Source organism: Oryza glaberrima, chromosome 10 (assembly GCF_000147395.1).
Source record: "Oryza glaberrima chromosome 10, OglaRS2, whole genome shotgun sequence".
In the NCBI taxonomy this organism is placed as follows: Eukaryota; Viridiplantae; Streptophyta; class Magnoliopsida; order Poales; family Poaceae; genus Oryza; species Oryza glaberrima.
The window spans coordinates 13,619,142-13,636,363 of NC_068335.1; the positions used below are offsets into that span (position 1 = coordinate 13,619,142).

The 17,222-nt window shown below is 42.8% G+C and overlaps 1 protein-coding gene across 2 annotated transcripts; it reads right to left on the reverse strand.

Moving 5' to 3' along the window:
• Window positions 1-3,976: 3,976 nt before the first annotated feature.
• On the reverse strand, window positions 3,977-5,523 carry LOC127785749 (uncharacterized). Of its 2 annotated transcripts, XR_008019868.1 has the most exons (3): window positions 5,357-5,523; window positions 4,658-4,705; window positions 4,456-4,556 (listed from the first exon to the last, which is right to left on the reverse strand). XR_008019868.1 is itself a non-coding variant. In XM_052313150.1 (2 exons), exon 2 carries the CDS (start codon window positions 4,443-4,445, stop codon window positions 4,173-4,175), a length of 273 nt encoding a protein of 90 aa, XP_052169110.1. In that variant the 5' UTR covers window positions 4,446-4,556; window positions 5,357-5,520; the 3' UTR covers window positions 3,977-4,172. The 2 variants fall into 2 exon arrangements, 1 of the variants encoding a protein (XP_052169110.1); XM_052313150.1 differs by lacking the exon at window positions 4,658-4,705 and having other exon boundaries at window positions 3,977-4,556; window positions 5,357-5,520.
• Between the last annotated feature and the right edge of the window lie 11,699 nt (window positions 5,524-17,222).

The following is a 17,222-nucleotide window of genomic DNA, read 5'->3' on the forward strand; positions in this document are numbered from 1 at the left end:
AAACTATCGTACCATATCTGTATTCATATCCCTTCTGTTTCACGTTATAAGACACGTTTTAGCCTTTTCGTCCCTCCGTGTTATTATTCGTATCGGTTGGGAACTCTAATATCATATCTGTATTTGTATCCAGAGGAAAAAAATTATATCCGAACGATATACATATTTGTTTTTCTCTTGAGTGGATGAAAACTATCCGCTCTGTTTTCATCCAAATTCTTCTAGATTCACTAAGATCTACTTTCTCCGTCCAAAAATATAAACAACCAAAATCCCATATATTTTGGGACAAAGGAAGGATTTAGACACATGTATAAAGTATATATGTGGATCCATTTATTAATCTATTTAAAATCTAAATGTCTTATATTGTGAAATAGAGGAAGTAGTAGTAATTTTATAATGTGAAATGGAGGAAGTAGTAGTAATTTTGTTCTCATGGTACTTCCCCATGGTATGTTTAAAACAATTTACAATAAAAATAATAAATGTTTTTAAAATCTTTTGTTGAAAACTAAGGTTTGTGTTTCATACTAGCATAAGTACTACTATGTCCCACTCCCATGTGGAATATCCCATCAGTGATGCTCTTGTTTGAGAACCTCATTAATGATTATAAAGACATTTCGGCGCATCATTAACTAGTTCTATTTAAAAGTTTGGTATCTGATGTCATTTTCAGCTGTGTTTTTTTAAATGTGTTGGAAGCTAATCTCCCGTGCACACAAAACAAAACAGAGTAACTCATTAACGCATAGTTAATTAACTATTAGCTATTTTTTCTTAAAAAGGATTGATATGATTCTTTAAAATAATTTTTATATAATATTTAAAAACATATTGTTTAGTACTTTGAAAATGCTTGCGTGCTGGTTGGAAAAAGTGGAGAAAGAACACAACCTTAAAAACTACGTGCGATGAGAACAGCAAAACAAAAATAGTACTCCATCCGTCCCATAATATAAGGGATTTTAACTTTTTGCTTATACTATTTGACCATTCGTCTTATTCAAAAAATTTTAGAATTATTATTTATTTTATTTGTGACTTACTTTATTATCCAAAGTACTTTAAGCATAACTTTTCGTTTTTTATATTTGCACAAATTTTTTAAATAAGCTGAGTGGTCAAGCAGTACAAACAAAAAGTCAAAATCTCTTATATTATGAGACGGAGGGAGTATTAGGGTAGGGACAGGTGAGGAGGTGGTGGGCATGAAAAACAGGAAGGAAAAACCATGTACAACCAAATTCACTTCATGGGTGTTCCCACTAACCGGAGCCACTTCATGGGACAGCCATCTCTCAATGGGGGGTACTTGTAGCTGAGTTCTTCAAAATCTCAAGTAATCGGGTAGAGGTACTCTAACCCACATTGGGATGCCTCAACCCACGTAGCCACATGTATTTTTTTCCTCCCCTACCCTTACTTTTTTAGCCCATCTCTTCTCTTCTCTTCTCATCACCTCTCTTCGCTCTCTCTCCCTCTTCGCTCCCAATGACGCCGCCCTACCGCGCCGCCTCCAACTCAGGCCTAGCGCGCCGCCATGGTGGCCGACGACGAGCAGCGGGTGGCTGATGGCGCGTGAGCTCCCCCACTCTCTCTTTCAAAGCACAGGAGCGGGGAGCGGTGGCCAACGGCAAGCGGCGGTTGGCTGATGGCGCACAAGCTCCACCGCTCTCTCCCTCTCTCTTTCATAGCACGGGAGCGGGGCGCGGTGGCCAACGGCGAGCAATGGGTGGCTGACGGCACTCTCTCCCTCTCTCTTCTGTCGCCGTCCTCCCTACCTTGCACCGTCATCGTCCTCCCCGCATCGCGTCGTCGCCGGCCTCCTTCGCCTCGCGACGTTGCCGTTCGGGGGCGGAAGATCCAGCGCCGTCATAGGCGGATCTGCCAACCCCCCCCCCCCCCACCGGCCAGGTCGGGATGGAGCGGCAGCATGCCGCATCGAGGAGGAGGTAGAGGCGGTGGCGGGCGCGGTGCCGATAGAGGAGGTCATGATGGTGGCTGTAGCTGTGTGCGGGCTCGTCTTGCTCCACTCCGTCGGATGGAGGCCTTGTTAGCGGCTGAGGCGAGAAGGGCAAGAAGGAAAATCCAAAAGGGATGAGGCAGGGAAGACGGGACCATGAGCCGTGGCTCAGGAAAAGGGAGTGGAGGCCCTCGTTCCCCTCGTGGGGGTCACGCCTCCCTCCAGGGGCATGGCCCGGCGACAGAAGCGGGACGGCGTTTGCGAAGGCATGGGTTGAGGATACCCATTGCTCATTCTCTAACAACCCCACCGCATACCGTAGGGGAGGGGACTCCTCCGTTTCCTTCCTCCTGCAGATTTTCTGAAAGTGCAGTGTACTTCACTCTGAACACACTTCCTGCCACAAGACTACTTTCTCTCTCCTAAAAAAACGAAGCTAGAACTAGATATATCTAAGTACAGTAAATCTATATCTAAGTACAGTAAATCTGAACAGGTTTGTTGTATTAGAATATTTCATATCTAAGTAATACTTAGATTTGTGCTTTTGTCCGACGGAGGAAGTATGAACAAGGCATAGAAGCTATGCCCGCCAAAGAGAACCATTAGCATTTCTCTGAATGCGAAGGTTACGTAACTTGCTCCTCCAATAAATTCCTCTGCCAAATTTAAATGTTTATTTTCCAGGGCTATGATGGAATCCATTTGCGTAAACCGCAATTCAGACTATAGTAATAGAAAATTACAAGGTTCCGTCTGGCAGGTTCAAAGAGAAATCTACAAGTTAACTCGTCAATAGATGCACTTTTACGAGGCAATGAACAACCAAATAGCAGAATTCCAATTGTCTAATCGATTTCAACACAAATAACAACAGATGTGCGCCTAGAACAAATTTAAGAAAAATTCACCAAGAGATACAGGAGATAAATATTGGTCCCACTTCAGAGGCAACCAAAAGAAAACCCTGCGAATCCTAAAGCAAAAGCACATAATGCTGATGATAAGCAAATATGTACCAACGGTACTCAGCTTGATTTCAAAAATTATTGTTCCTGGTTCAGAACACGTTTTAATGTTCAACAAGAAAAGGATTTATAGTTTAGAACCTGATATTATGAGTTCAACAAAAAAAACAAAAGGCTTCTAGTTCAGAACATCATTCTATGGAATCAAATAAAAAAGTTTACGTTATAATGGTCTCAAATGGGATGATGGATCCTACAATCTCAGTCTATGGATCTTCCTTCTGCACAGTTTGACTAACAATAATAACTTCATGGGACATGCACAATTCTCTAACCAGTATCAATCAGTACTATGGCCCTGTTCTTTTCAAGGAATGGATATAAAAGACTAGAAGTTGCTCTTTTATCAACATGATATCCATTAGCTTCTGGGCAAAAAACGTCAAAGCTCACTTAACAGGAGAAAGGCCAGGTCATCAGAGCAAGCATAGTTTAGTGGGTAAAGCAATCATCTTGTTTTCCCCTCCCTTTTTAGTTGCCCTTCTGGGATCCACTAAAGCAGCTCTTGAAATGCTACAAGCATTTCATTGGAATATATCAATGATAAGTGATCACATATCAAATCCAAGCTAAGTACCATAGTACTATCAGTACATGATTCTGTAGTTAATTGGTGGCATGCATTCTGACAGAATACTACTATCTCAGGGATATTTCTTCAGCCCCTCAACAATTCACCATGCTAACTACGACCAGCTTGCTAGAGTTATGGTCTGATTTCCAAAACTTGTATTTAGTACATATGCAATCTATTCTTAGCCCTCTCATAAGGAAAGCAACAAGCAGCTCAAGCTCTACAGACTCCCGGCTTGTTTGGGTTTTAAAGTGCAGGGTGGATCACTGTGGCATTTCATCAAACAGTAGATAAGTGCAGCAATCGACACCAATCCAACCACAGTTACCACTGTGATGAGAACTAGTAGTGTGCATGGTAGAAGCCAAAGCTAGCACAGGTCTAGGAAAACCAGGGGCAGCAGGATAATTGCAAAGCCACCAAACAGATTGGCTTACAGTTAATGGCATGTTGAAAAGGCAGGTGCCCTGCCTAACAGGTAATGGCATGTTGAACACAAGAGACCGGAATTGTGGAATTGACTAGTTTATTGAACTCATAGCAACCATGTCATGGAAATTATCTAGCAAACATAATAACATCTCAGTTTTAGTTGCACCGATCACTGCAGCTTCATCTCCATGATGCTCTTGGCCTTTGGGGCGTACAGAGAGTACACCACCGCCTGCCGCTTTGCCACCTCCAGCTGCTTCTTCCCGTCCGCGAACACTGCCGCCGCGGCAGCCGCATCGCCGAGGGCACGGTTCTCACGGAAGGCGTCCGCGGCGCGGCGGCGCGTGTACTCGCGGATGTTGTAGTCAGAGAACTGCCTTGCCGTGCGGAGGAGGGACCGGAAGAGGGACAGCGCCTCCGCTCTCGTCGGTGCCGCTGCCATGGATGAGCTTCGTCACGGATGCTGTTCGTGCGCTAGAGAACTACTCCAGAATCCAGATAGCTGCTTGGGCTAATGGCGGCAAGGGAAAGAAAAGAGGAGATGCCCCTGAACCTGAACCCCACATGGCAAGAATGCAAAGGATTATTAGACCGCCTCTTGACTAGTATAGTACTAGTAACAAACAATAATGAATGAAAATTGAAAGCTAGTACCAGTAATAGTATAGCAATAGCTTCAGCAGTTAGTGGCACTGACCATCTCTGTAAGAAGTGAATAAACAGTGACTGTAAGAACTAAGAACAAGCATGATTCCAGCAAGTAATTCTAACAACACAATTCAGATACCCAAGAACTGTCAAATAGCTAAAAAGGCAGCACTATACAAAGAAGTTCAAGTGTAGATCATAGAAAATTCCAGTGAATTCTCATGAGCAAAATCAGTTGACTATTATTAACTACACCGCTTCATTGTTTTTGTAGATAACAGACGACTATGATGCATATACATCATTACAGCTTTGGACCAAAGCCCTGCAATATAATACCTGATCTGAGGGCAAAACATAACCTCAAAGAATGAAATCAAATGAGTTGGACATAAAATAAAAAAAAATTCCCTTTCTAGGGGAGCTTAGTTAGCAAAGGGCAGAATTATCTGCAACCACGCTTGTCCTACGGAACATTATAGATGAATCAACCAGGGGCGGATCCAACTTGGGACAAACTTTTGGGTGAACAAACAAACTGTTATTACTTGAATTAAGAGAGGTTTAAGGCTATCAAATTAAGGAGGAGGAGAAGATCTAGAAGAGAAGCTAGTAGGGTTCACGAAGGCAAGCAAATTCCAGCCCCGGTGGGGTGGGAGAGAGAGAGAGAGAGAGATGAATCAGAAAGAGGACGCGGATGCTCACCAGGATCCCCTCCCCTCCGCTGCTCTGCTCGCCAGATGGAGATCGCCACCCGGCCCTCCCCTGTTCAGCCGCGACTCGTCTTGGCGGCGGCGCAAGGAGCGGAGGAGACAACGAGAACGAGACCAAACGGGAGATTTCTTTTTCTTTTTCGCGATATACTCTCGACTACTCCGCCCTTATCTTAATATTTTTATTTACTACTCCCTCCGTCCCAAAATAAATACAGTTTTGTATTATTCACATTCGACGTTTTACCGTTTATCTTATTTGAAATATTTTTATGACTAAAAAAATACCCGTACGTTGCAACGGATAAAGTCTATTTTAATCTTATTATTGTTATATGGTTTAGTTAAGATGAAATTCACTGTAGGAGTTCACTTGGATATATATTTTTTAGAAAATCATAGGCTGCAGTTAGGAGTTTGATCGTCTCAATTAGCATGAGTTTTTTTAAACAGATTTCTTATATGATTCTTTCTTTATTAACAAAAGTGAACGACCTTAAAAACCGACTCAAATACGGATATGTATTTCCAAAAGCAATCGAACTTAAAAACCGACTCATACACGGATGACGTACTAAAATACCGACAAAAACATCTTCAATTTTTATAATAGTAGATATTAATATTTTTATTATTATTAGATGATAAAACATGAATAGTTTTTTACGTGTGACTAATTTATTTTAATTTTTTCATAAACTTTTCAAATAAGACGGACGGTCAAAAGTTTGACACGAATTTTCACGGCTGCATTTATTTTGGGACCGAGGTAGTATTTTAAAACTAGCTAGTACTATTTCTTTATATAATTGGTGACCCATGTATCATCAATACTTAAGAAAAAATTAAGCGATTGTGTCAACAACAAATTCCTCATACCACAAGCAACTAACTGCCACTCTACACACCGTCATCACCGCTCTTTCTCCATGAGCCACTATCGTTCCTCCTCTTTGCCTTTACATGCGCAACCTTATCCTCTAGTAACCGACATGTCTTTTTCTCCTACCCTATTGTGATACACACTATTGTTATGGTTGCCGTTAAGGTCGGGGATGTCGAGCTTGCAGGGACTTTGGGAGGCAGGAACTGACCCAACGAAGAGCGAATGTGCTATATCCGGGCTCCTTCTTGCTAGATCTATCGGTTATCCAACTGTCGGAGGGAAAAAGAAAATGGAGAGAGAGAGTTAATGTGCGGAGTGATTGCTGAGTCGTCGGACTTGGAGATGGATAGAATAAGGTGGTCTAAATTGAAATGTAAAGTTAGCTATTGTGTAAATGAAAATAATGGTTAAAGGATAACATTATATGAAAAATTTTAAGAATTTTTAAGAATACATAATATAGACTGTAATTTACTCCCTTTGTCCCAAAAAACGAATCTAGAACTGGGGTGGCATATTCTAGTACAACAAATCTGAACATATGCATGTCTAGATTCGTTTTACTAGGATGTGACACATCCAGTCCGAGGTTGGTTTTTTATGGGACGGAGGGAGTACTTTTTTTTCTCTAGCACAATTAAAGATAATTGTCCATTACCCGATAGTCTTATGATATGCTAAGTATGGTTGGGCTGGTGTACTTAGCTATAACTAATAATATCATGATATGTTGATGCATGACGGTACAAATTTCTATTAACACGGACTGATTAATTATGGTTAGATAGATTTCGTTAAAACATGATAAAAATAATACCATCGTTTTTGCTCAATAATAAAGCATTCGCCTATGATAATAAAGCATTCGCCTGTGGTCTTCTTTTCTGATTGCATTATATATGATGACTACATTAGTACGTATTTTCGTAATTCTTTCGTATTGTTTTTTATTTTCTACATATATGTTAATTTGGACTAATATTTTTCTCATAATTAAATAGATAATAAATCATTTTTCCATATTTCTCCTATAAAATGAGAATAGGGCATTTTATAATTTGAAAATTATATTATAAGTGTATGTAATTTAATGTGTAAGATATGAACTTACAGTATAAAATTTAACTTTTTCTAAAAATGCCGCATCATAGTAGATAGGTAATTAAGCGAACAACCATAAAAATAGAGACAATCCATTGTGTGTCACTGATTTTGTCCCTGCTCTACAATATGTCATTGGGTTTGTCAAGTTCTAATATGTCATTGTATTTTGCTTAACTTTTATAATATACCATTGTCGTCTAGATAGCCTCCGTTAGCATTGTACAATTTTATCATACAGATTGTAAAACTTACAAAGTTTAAGATAGGCAACTTCTCTGCCTAGTTTATTATATGTATTGGATTATTTTACATTTCTTTAGAGATAATATTGTATAACAATTAGATAATTTATTGTTTTATAAATAAATTAGTTTATCGTACCTCATTTATAAAATCCTATATCCGCCATTGGAATCAACAACTAGCTAAGAAACTTTTATTGGGGGAAAGAAAAGAAATCAAACTTTTACTTATTATAACTAGGTTAAGGCCAATCAGCAAGAGAAAAGAGAGCTATGATTAATGCGAGCGAATTTCAAGACAGAAGTTGGGTTGGACTGGGAGAAACAGAGATGAACGAGAGAGAAGATTCGGATGCTCACCGGAATGCGGCGGAAGCACAGGACGGCGGCGGCAGCTCTACTCGCGAGATGGAAACCGGCGCGGAGATGACAAGATGGGGATATACTGTAGATTTCCCTATTTTTTAGGTTTATTTTTTGAATTACTGTAGAGCTGATGATTTTTTTTCAGCCAAAATTGTAACATCGGATCGGCTATAAGTTTTGTGCTGTGTTATTGGCCCTGCCCAGATAATAAATCTGGTTAAGCCTGTTTTGGTTTGTCAGCCCCAATGTGCCCACGTGGTTACGTCCATTTATCCACGGAAAATTTAACTATTTATTATCATTTTTTATTATACCTGTTATTAGGACCGAACTGTTGAGATTATAGGCATATAATGATTTAATCTATTCCATAAATAAATCATGACATTACAGATGAAAACTAGCATGAACGCATCATTAGATCTACACATGTAAACTACACAGTATAACATGAACAGATCAAATATGCGCAACATATTGAACACGTACCGAGTTGACGGACAGACCGGCTGCTTGGTCGAAACTTTTTGCAAGCATCTACGAAGGTACGAAACACGCGAGCGAAGAGGAAGACGAGCCGTCGCGAACGAACAGGGAGCAGTCGCGCGAAGCGCTTCCCAAAAACCTTATTGCCGCCTTCTCCCGATGCAGGACGTCGAAGGCAGAGGTTCCGGAGACCTGCTCTCCCGATCGCCGGTGCACGCCAGCGAGCGAGATGGAGTAGTCGAGTTGACGGCAAACCCTAGATTGATTTCGCGTGTGTTGCGTGAAGACGGCGGGTCGATTTATATAGAGAAGGGTCGCTTGATCAGGGCGCCCGCACGATCTCTACTGCGCGTAACCGAACCGGATAAGTCGCGCGTAACTTATCCGGACTCCAGGCTGCATCTGCGCAAGGATGAGGAGCCAATTTTTCGGACCATTCGACGCGTACGTCGTGCACGCGCGCCGCCGGCCCGGCCCGGCGAGGCGAGGCGAGCGAGCGCGCGCGTGTTTCCCCTCTTCTCTCCACCACACATGCTTCAAATGGCTAGGAGGGCATCCTCCCTTTTAAGGAGGTCCCCCTCTCCTAGAATAAGCAAGGTGGTACTAAACTCCACATGCATGCCATCCCATGAGGTGGGCTTTTATGATTTTCCAAAGAATTAATCTTTGAGTGGGCTAAGGCCCATTCATTAATTCCAACACGAACTAGAAAAGAAAACCAGAACCATGCCCTTAGCCAATCCAGATAAAAGATCAGCCATGCATTCGAGCCGCTATAAACTAAGTTGAATCGGACGGGTTTTCTTAGAACCGGATAAAAACCCAAAACCTTCCTGTTTCCACCAACCATACTATGGCCCTGTTTAGATCCCACCCTAAAATTTTTCACCTTATCACATCGAACGTTTGAATACTTGCATGAAGTATTAAATATAGACTAAAAAAATAACTAATTATACAGATTGTGACTAATTTGTTAGACGAATCTTTTAAGCCTAATTGCTCCATGATTTGATAATGTGGTGCTACAGTAAATATTTGTTAATAATGGATTAATTAGGCTTAATAAATTCGTCTCGCAGTTTACAGACGGATTATTTGTTTTGTTATTAGACTACGTTTAATACTTTAAATGTGTGTCCATATATTTAATATCACACGACAAAAATTTTTACCCCTATCTAAACACAGCCTATCTATTGGTAAATCTAAAACTTTACAACACGTGTGAATTTGAGCGGCTTTAAACTATTGGTTTGAGCGATCACCGGTCCAACAAAGAAACCATTGAACCAAGTGTCTCAACGGTTCAATCACCAGTCTGTTCCTAATAAATACGCTTGATATGTTTGGCAATTAGTATCAAACATAGGCCGAGTTTAAGTTCCAAACTATTTCATCAAACTTCTAATTTTTCTATCACATCAAAACTTTTCTACATACATAAACTTCCAACTTTTCCATCACATCATTCTAATTTCAACCAAAATTTTAATTTTAGTGTGAACTAAATACACCATAGCCTAGTCTTTAGGTGGACACTCGCATCGCCGGTCGGACAGAACCACATGATATCAGCATGTTTGTGGATGGCACCAACAATCAGCGACTATTTTTGGTCACCGGCTTGCTCTCTCTTATCCCGCCTTTCTCCTCCAGATCATCACGAAAAACGACGTGGCATATATATCGCTAGCTGCTATTGCCCTATTATACTTACTCTTAGGGTAGACTACAGGTCATAATCACAACAAGTTTAATAGTATAGTTAACTATTGGCTATTAGCTCATACCAAGGCCGCGTTCTTTTTCAGCGGTTGCGTTGGGATGATTAGCTTCCAGTAAAATGAGAAACGTGATTAGCATATAATTAATTAAGTATTAATTATTAAAAATTTGAAAAATAAATTTATTTGAATTTTAAAGCATCTTTTATATAGAAAATTTTTACAAGAAACATACCGTTTAGTAGTTTGAAAAGCGTGCTAACGAAAAACGAAGAATAGCTAAACTGCATTAGCTGTTTAGAACATGGGCTTAAAACTATTGGCTATTTTTCTCTCCCCTCTCTCTTACAATGAATTTAATGTAAATATCTTAGAGCAAGTATATAGCTAGCTCTTATATAAGAAGTCAACACTTTTTATTTTTCTTTATATTTTTTCCACGTAAGCTTATAGTTAAGTTTGTAGCCTACTACTGTATTATCCTTACTCTCATCCGCCCAGGCTTCCCAAGTACAATCCTACAATTTCACGGGGCCTTTACGTAAAATTCGATCATTCGAGGCTGCCTATGGGGGCGGCCCCTACCCCTACGTCCAGCTCGGATTGTACTTCCTCCGTCACATAAAAAAACCAACCTAATACTGAATGTGACACATTCTAGGACTACGAATCTGGATATACCTCTGTTCAGATCGTTGTAGATTTGTTTTTTTAGGACAGAGGGAGTACTCAATAGAAAGCCGACACATGTATCTCCCTATCCTCGTAGGCCCTCTTTTGTTTAGTCGTAGCTCGAAGGCTGCGGCGGCTACTCCACTCTAACTACGTTAAGCCATACCGCGTTTATAGTTTAACAATATACTCCCTCCGTCTCAGTAAAAGTCGAATCCTAGAAACTCAAGGTAAAATTAGCATAGCTGCAAAACTACCCAAATGCCCTCATCAAGTACTACTGTTGATAGACAGTTTTCTATAGAAAAAAGAAAATAGTGATTCTCTGCAAGCTAATTCTACGCAAGTAGTACTCCAAAGCAGTGTGAACGAATCTGAACGCAAGTGTTTTAATCTATTTCTCGCCTACCGATGCGAAGAGCTGGCTTAGAGTCAGAGTAAGTCAGAGCAATAACGTTAAATGCTTTGGTTTTCTGTGTAGAAGTCTGCCGAAAATTTGACAATTTGGCCCTTTTTGAAAACTATTTGTAAATTTGGTCCCTGGCAAAAACTATCACCAGATCTGGATCCCGACCTCAGCGCCATCGACCATGGCGCTGAGGTTGAACATCTCAGCGCCAACCGCATCGGCGCTGAGTACTTGACGGCCGTTTCCTTCGGTGTATGGCCGTCTGATGACATTTGGGGGAGCTGAATCTCCGCGCCAAACAAAAAGGCGCTGAGGACGGCCATCTCAGCACCACCTGATTTGGCGCTAAGATTGCCTCCCAAGGGATGCTGAGCCGCATCTCAGCGCCAAAGACCTTGGCGCTGTGGTCGGCCATCTCAGCGCTAGCCGGTTTGGCGCTGAGGTTGCCACCCGAGGGATGGCTGGGTCGCCGGGTGGGCTATATCTCAGCGCCAAATGAATTTGCGCTGATCTTGTGCACCTCAGCGCCAATTGCTCTGGCGCTGACCTGTACAATCTCAGCGCCATTCTATTTGGCGCTGAGGTCAAGCAGTGGCTGGCATAGCGCAGCCAGCCACACAGAAATTGACAGCATCACACAAGTATTTAGCATCACAAAATTGACAGCCACATAGTATTTAACACATCACAGCAACTGAACATCTATCAACCATCACAGTATTTAGAGTTCATTACATCCATCAACCATCACAAAATATAGAGTTCAACACATCCATCAACCATCATCTAGAGTTTGATATAAGTCTAACGCTGCCTAGAGTGTTAAGTACAAAGTAATCCACTAGTGCCGACCCCTCCGGCCACTAGTGGAAGGTGTGTACCGGTCCACCGGTGCCCTCTTTCTCTGCGGGCGACCCTGGGAAGGTTGTGATGGCTGCGGGGCACCTGCAAGCTGAGATGACCTGATTTCTTCGGGTTGTTCCTCTTCCTCTTCATCACTCTGTCCATCTCCTTCTTCCCCTTCCTCATGTCCTTCCTCCCCTTCATCATGTTCTTCCTCACCTTCCTCTTCAGCTTTTTGTTGACTTGTTTCTCCGGCCTGTGTCCGCGTTAGTCTTGGTTGTGGGTCGACTACATCTGTGGACCTACAACCAAGTCTTGCCGCTAACATCCGACTTCGTTGTTTTAGCCTCTGCAAGAACAAAACAAATTAGTCAGAGGCAAGTGAAATGATTCATGGATTGAACTAATTGGTTAATTACCTGAAGTGCGCTCCGAAGTATCCCAACTTCATTCTCTGACCCAGCAGGTGTGCCAAGGGCAACACCCGCGTCGTTCACGGACCTCATCAGCTCACGTGCCTGCAAGTGGATTTAATATTGTGAGAACATGTAGGTGTATGTGAAATGAACAACTCTGAGCCTTAATACTTACCACTCGGTCACGTACAGGCCCGTACTCGACCGTCGCCCCTGCTCGAGTGTGGGTGTCATACTAGTTCATCTCCTCAACATCCTCGGGATCTGTAGCTATGTCAGCTAGAGTCCATGCCGGCCGAAGGAAAAGGCGGTAGTTCCTCAGGAGCCAAGCTAGGTACTCGTCGAAGTATGTCTTGTTGTGCTCCACTCCGTGAGGCAGAACGTTAGCTGCTGTGTTGTCCCACCGCTCAATAAGATGGAGATGATGAGCATGCCAGTCCGTAATCTTCTTGTTCTTCCTGCGGTCCAACCTACAGTCATTCAACAAAACAAATAATTTGGTTAGAACTTGAGTAACAAATGCCGAAGAGAAAGTTTGAAAATGATATGCACAATGCAAATCTTACTTGTGGAGGTCGAGCCCCGTCGGGAATGGTTCTGATATGGGTTGACGCAAGCCGAACTGCCTTAGCACGCGATGGATGAGCTGCCACTCAACGGCGTAGAAGCAAATCAATGGGCATCTGAGAAACTTCATATCCTCTGGTATGTAGCACATGGCGTTGATGTTGATCCCTATGTGCTCATACGGCTGCCACACCACCTGGTTTCGCAAAAAGAACATGTTAGGCCACCGTTAGAAAATAACAAGTACATCAGAAAAAATTAATTAGTAACTCACGTGCTGAGGCTGGAGGCAATCCATCTCATTTGTGTAGTGGTAGTAGGCCTCATTTTTGCGCCCTACTACTAGCTGTGGGACAAGCTCCCAAAGAAAAGCAACCGTGGGACGCCTCTCCTCCTGCTGCCACGGCCACTGAGGGTGTTTGTGCCACATCGGTCGTCCAACGGGAAGCCTAATCCACATCCAAATCTGCGAGACAATGTTCACAAGTACAAGTGCTCAGAGGAACGATATGATGGTGGAATGTACAAAAAATAAAAGAAATTGAACCTGCAACAACCACACACAGCCTGCTAGGTTGGAGGTGTTAGAAAGACGCTGGCAGGCATCACACAGCTGCTTGTACAACCAAGCTAGGGCTGTCGAACCCCAACTGTACTGCCCTGCCTCTGTCCAATCCCCTAGAAGACGAAGCCACATCCAAGAAGCCATGTCACCACCTGAATCAGGAAACAACACACTGCCGAAGTAGTAGAGCACGTACGCCCTGCAATAACGATCGACCGTCAAGTCGTCAGCGTCCTACGGGCAGTGACTGAAGGTGGTGCGCAACCACTGGAGGGAAACTCTAGAAGTCTTCGTAAGCCTCTGACCGGTAGGGGCTTCCGGAGGCTCGACTCCAAGGTAGTTGGCCACCGTCAGTCGCCAGTTACCCGAGCTTGTGTCACCGGTGACCGCTCTCCCCTGGATGGGGAGAGCCAGGATCATGGCGACGTCCTCGAGTGTCACCGTCAGCTCGCCACAAGGAAGGTGGAAGGTGTGTGTCTCCGGTCGCCACTGGTCGACGAGCGCTGTGAGTGCTGGCCCGTTGTAAACAGGCATTGGCCTCTGAGCCATGGTGATGAACGGCAAGAGCTTGGCGGCCCGTAGTCGAGGGATGTAGCGGTTGTCGAAGGGCATATCCCCTGCCAAGTGCCCTCGAATCTGCAACGGCTTCAGACCCTGTGCACAAAACAACAATTGAACAAGTGAGATTCATTGAACAATTGAACAAGTGAATAATAAGCAATTAATAGTATATTACCCCTCCCTCCGCTATCCTACGAGCTCGGTGCCTCTCCTCGTACTGCGGCTCCAGAGCTAGGGCATGCGCTATCCTGCATATGGAAAAAGTTAGAAACATGTAAATATAAGTGAAATAGTAAAAGTAAGCAAATTGTGAATTTAACAGAAATTATTGACATGCAAATATGAATGATGCAATGAAACAAAAACAAACTGTGCATTCTAACCACCTGTGTACTAGGACCTTCTCCCCCTCTACAAGTGCATCGTTGTTTTCTGGGCCGATCCTTAGACTTGTCGCGCTTAGGGCATGTAGTCTTCTTATGACTTACTTCGTGGCATATGGAACACCTGTTAGGCACTACACGCTCAGAATTGCCATCATCTGGCTTCTGTGACCGACCAAGACCGATCCCCTTGTATCCCCTATCCATGTCATTGATGAACCTTTTAGTTCTTCTTCTGCCAGGAGTAACAATCATCTTTGACAAGTCTGGTACAAACACCTCACCGTCATAACTTGGCCATTGAGTTGGATCTAGATATGGCTCGCACTCTTTGTTGGGTCCTATCAAGCGTCTCCTAATCATACTGATGAACCACTCCCAGTTGTAGTTATTCTCCCTCTCTACCAGAGCAAAGGCTAAGGGGACTAGTTGCAAACCCGCATCAGAACCAATTGCTGTCAGCAAAGTACCTTGAAATTTCCCTGTTAAGAAGGTACCATTAATAGCTATCACTGGACGCATGTGGTTGAAGGCCTCCACACACTGCCCAAAGATCCATGCGGCACGCCCAAATACACGTCTCATTACCCCATCCACCGGCCTCGACCTCTCTGGGTGAGGCTCAACAACATAATGCATTGTGGGGTTCTTAGCCTTAATAGCATTTAGAAGCGTTGGGAGCCGAACATATGCCTCATCCCAATCTCCCCATATGTTCTTCATGGCCACCTGCTTTGCACGCCAAGCTTTGCCGTACAAAGGACGATAGTGCCATATGGCCTCCACAGCCTCAACTATAGTAGCAGGAGTCAATGTCGGCTCAGCTCGGACAAATGGTTGCAACCTATTACCGATGAACTTAGAAGTTAGTTGCAAGTGCTTGCCCGAAGCCTCAGCACTACAACATGTGTGCTCTTTGCCTACACCGGTAACTCTCCACCTCCCATCCTTAGTCTTCCTTGCACGAACCTGCCATTCGCATGATTCTTCGATGCAGGCCACCGTATACTTTTTAGAAGTGTTGGAGTGCTTCACATGGAATGGACGATGCACACTAATCGAATAACTCTGCAGCCATATCTGTAATAGCTCAAGAGATTTAAATTCCAAACCCTTCTTTGGCTCCTCACCCATTGCATCGATGATGCCATTGTATGTTACTCCTCCATCAACTACTGCTAGCTCAGAATTGCTAACATCCTCGAACTGAACAACCTCTGGATTGCGTCCAACTAATTTCTCAAACACCTCCCTTTCTTCCTGAGACATCTTGGCTACTGGACGATCGTCATCTAAGTCTACGGCATACTCAACCTCATATCCCTCCTCATGTGTGTCATCATACTCCTCTGAATGTTCGTGCAGCAAATCAACACTCAATCCATTCATCAACAAAGTCTCCTCACACTCCCTCCGAGTATATATTTTGTCTCGAAAACAGAACCGCACCAAGGATGCTAATTGAGCATCAGTAGTACGCTCTTCTCCACCTCCCCCCATTGATCCATCTGCCACTTCATTATCATCATCAACATGATTTCCAACTATCGGAACTGCCTGAACTCCTTGCCTCATTCACCTCTATTGCTTCCTCCTTCTGCAATTCCACATTTACCTCCACCCCTTCTGATTCAAGCCTGCTTTTCTTATTAGCATCAGCTGCTTCCTCCTTCTGCAACTCCACATTTATCTCCACCCTTTCAGATTCCTGACTCCTTCCCTCATTCGCATCAACTGCTTCCTTCTTTTGCATGTTAACATCAACCCCTATCCCTTGAGATTCTATGACTTCCTCAACTGTCAAAGACTTAACCGACTGACTTTTCATAGCTCCTTCATCATCAAATGCTTCATAGTTTGGTTCATCATAAAACAGTGTGCGATTGAGGTCAAAAGAATCATCTCTGCAGTCAGTACGATCAAGCTTCGAAGCAACCACCTCAAGCGACTTGAATTGGGAGCCCAACACTATATCCACATATGTGTTCCACTCCAACTCCCCATTCAAATCTAGCATGTACTTGTGTGAAATGGGTCCTGCTCCAACATCATATCTACCTTGTATAGCTATAGACTGATTGCTCCACCCCAGCACATCCTTTGTACGACAAACTAACTCCTCAAAACTAGGTTTTCCACCAAATATAAGTTGCTTAACACTCATCCCCTCCAAATTGCTACCACTGTTACTTTGCTCTACCACCGAACCACCATAGTGCAATCGTACTAATCTATCCATCTACAACATTAACCGACATATTAGCATATTGCATTTTTTAAAAACTTGAATTTGCAATAAAATAAAATCTAACCTACAACTATGTCCCCCAACGAAATTGTCCATAAATATCAAAACATACACAAACTTCCATTTGTAACGATCCATCCTAAATTTGAACTCTCGCATTGTGATGAAAATTAAAAAAAAAGTGTTCTTCAGTAATTTGGGGGAAAAATTAGGGTTCTTCCTAAGTGCCAAAAATCTCCACTAAAAATTAGGGTTCTATGAGCATCTAACCATTGCATCACCAACAACAACTACAACCACAGAGTAGAGAACCAACTAATTAGGGAAAATAACCCCAAATCACAATTCTAGGGTTTATCCATCAATGAGCAAATCCAAGCAAA

Excerpts from the sequence above, each read along its gene's own strand:
- LOC127785749 (XM_052313150.1), bottom strand. The coding sequence starts at position 4,445 with ATGGCAGCGGCACCGACGAGAGCGGAGGCGCTGTCCCTCTTCCGGTCC.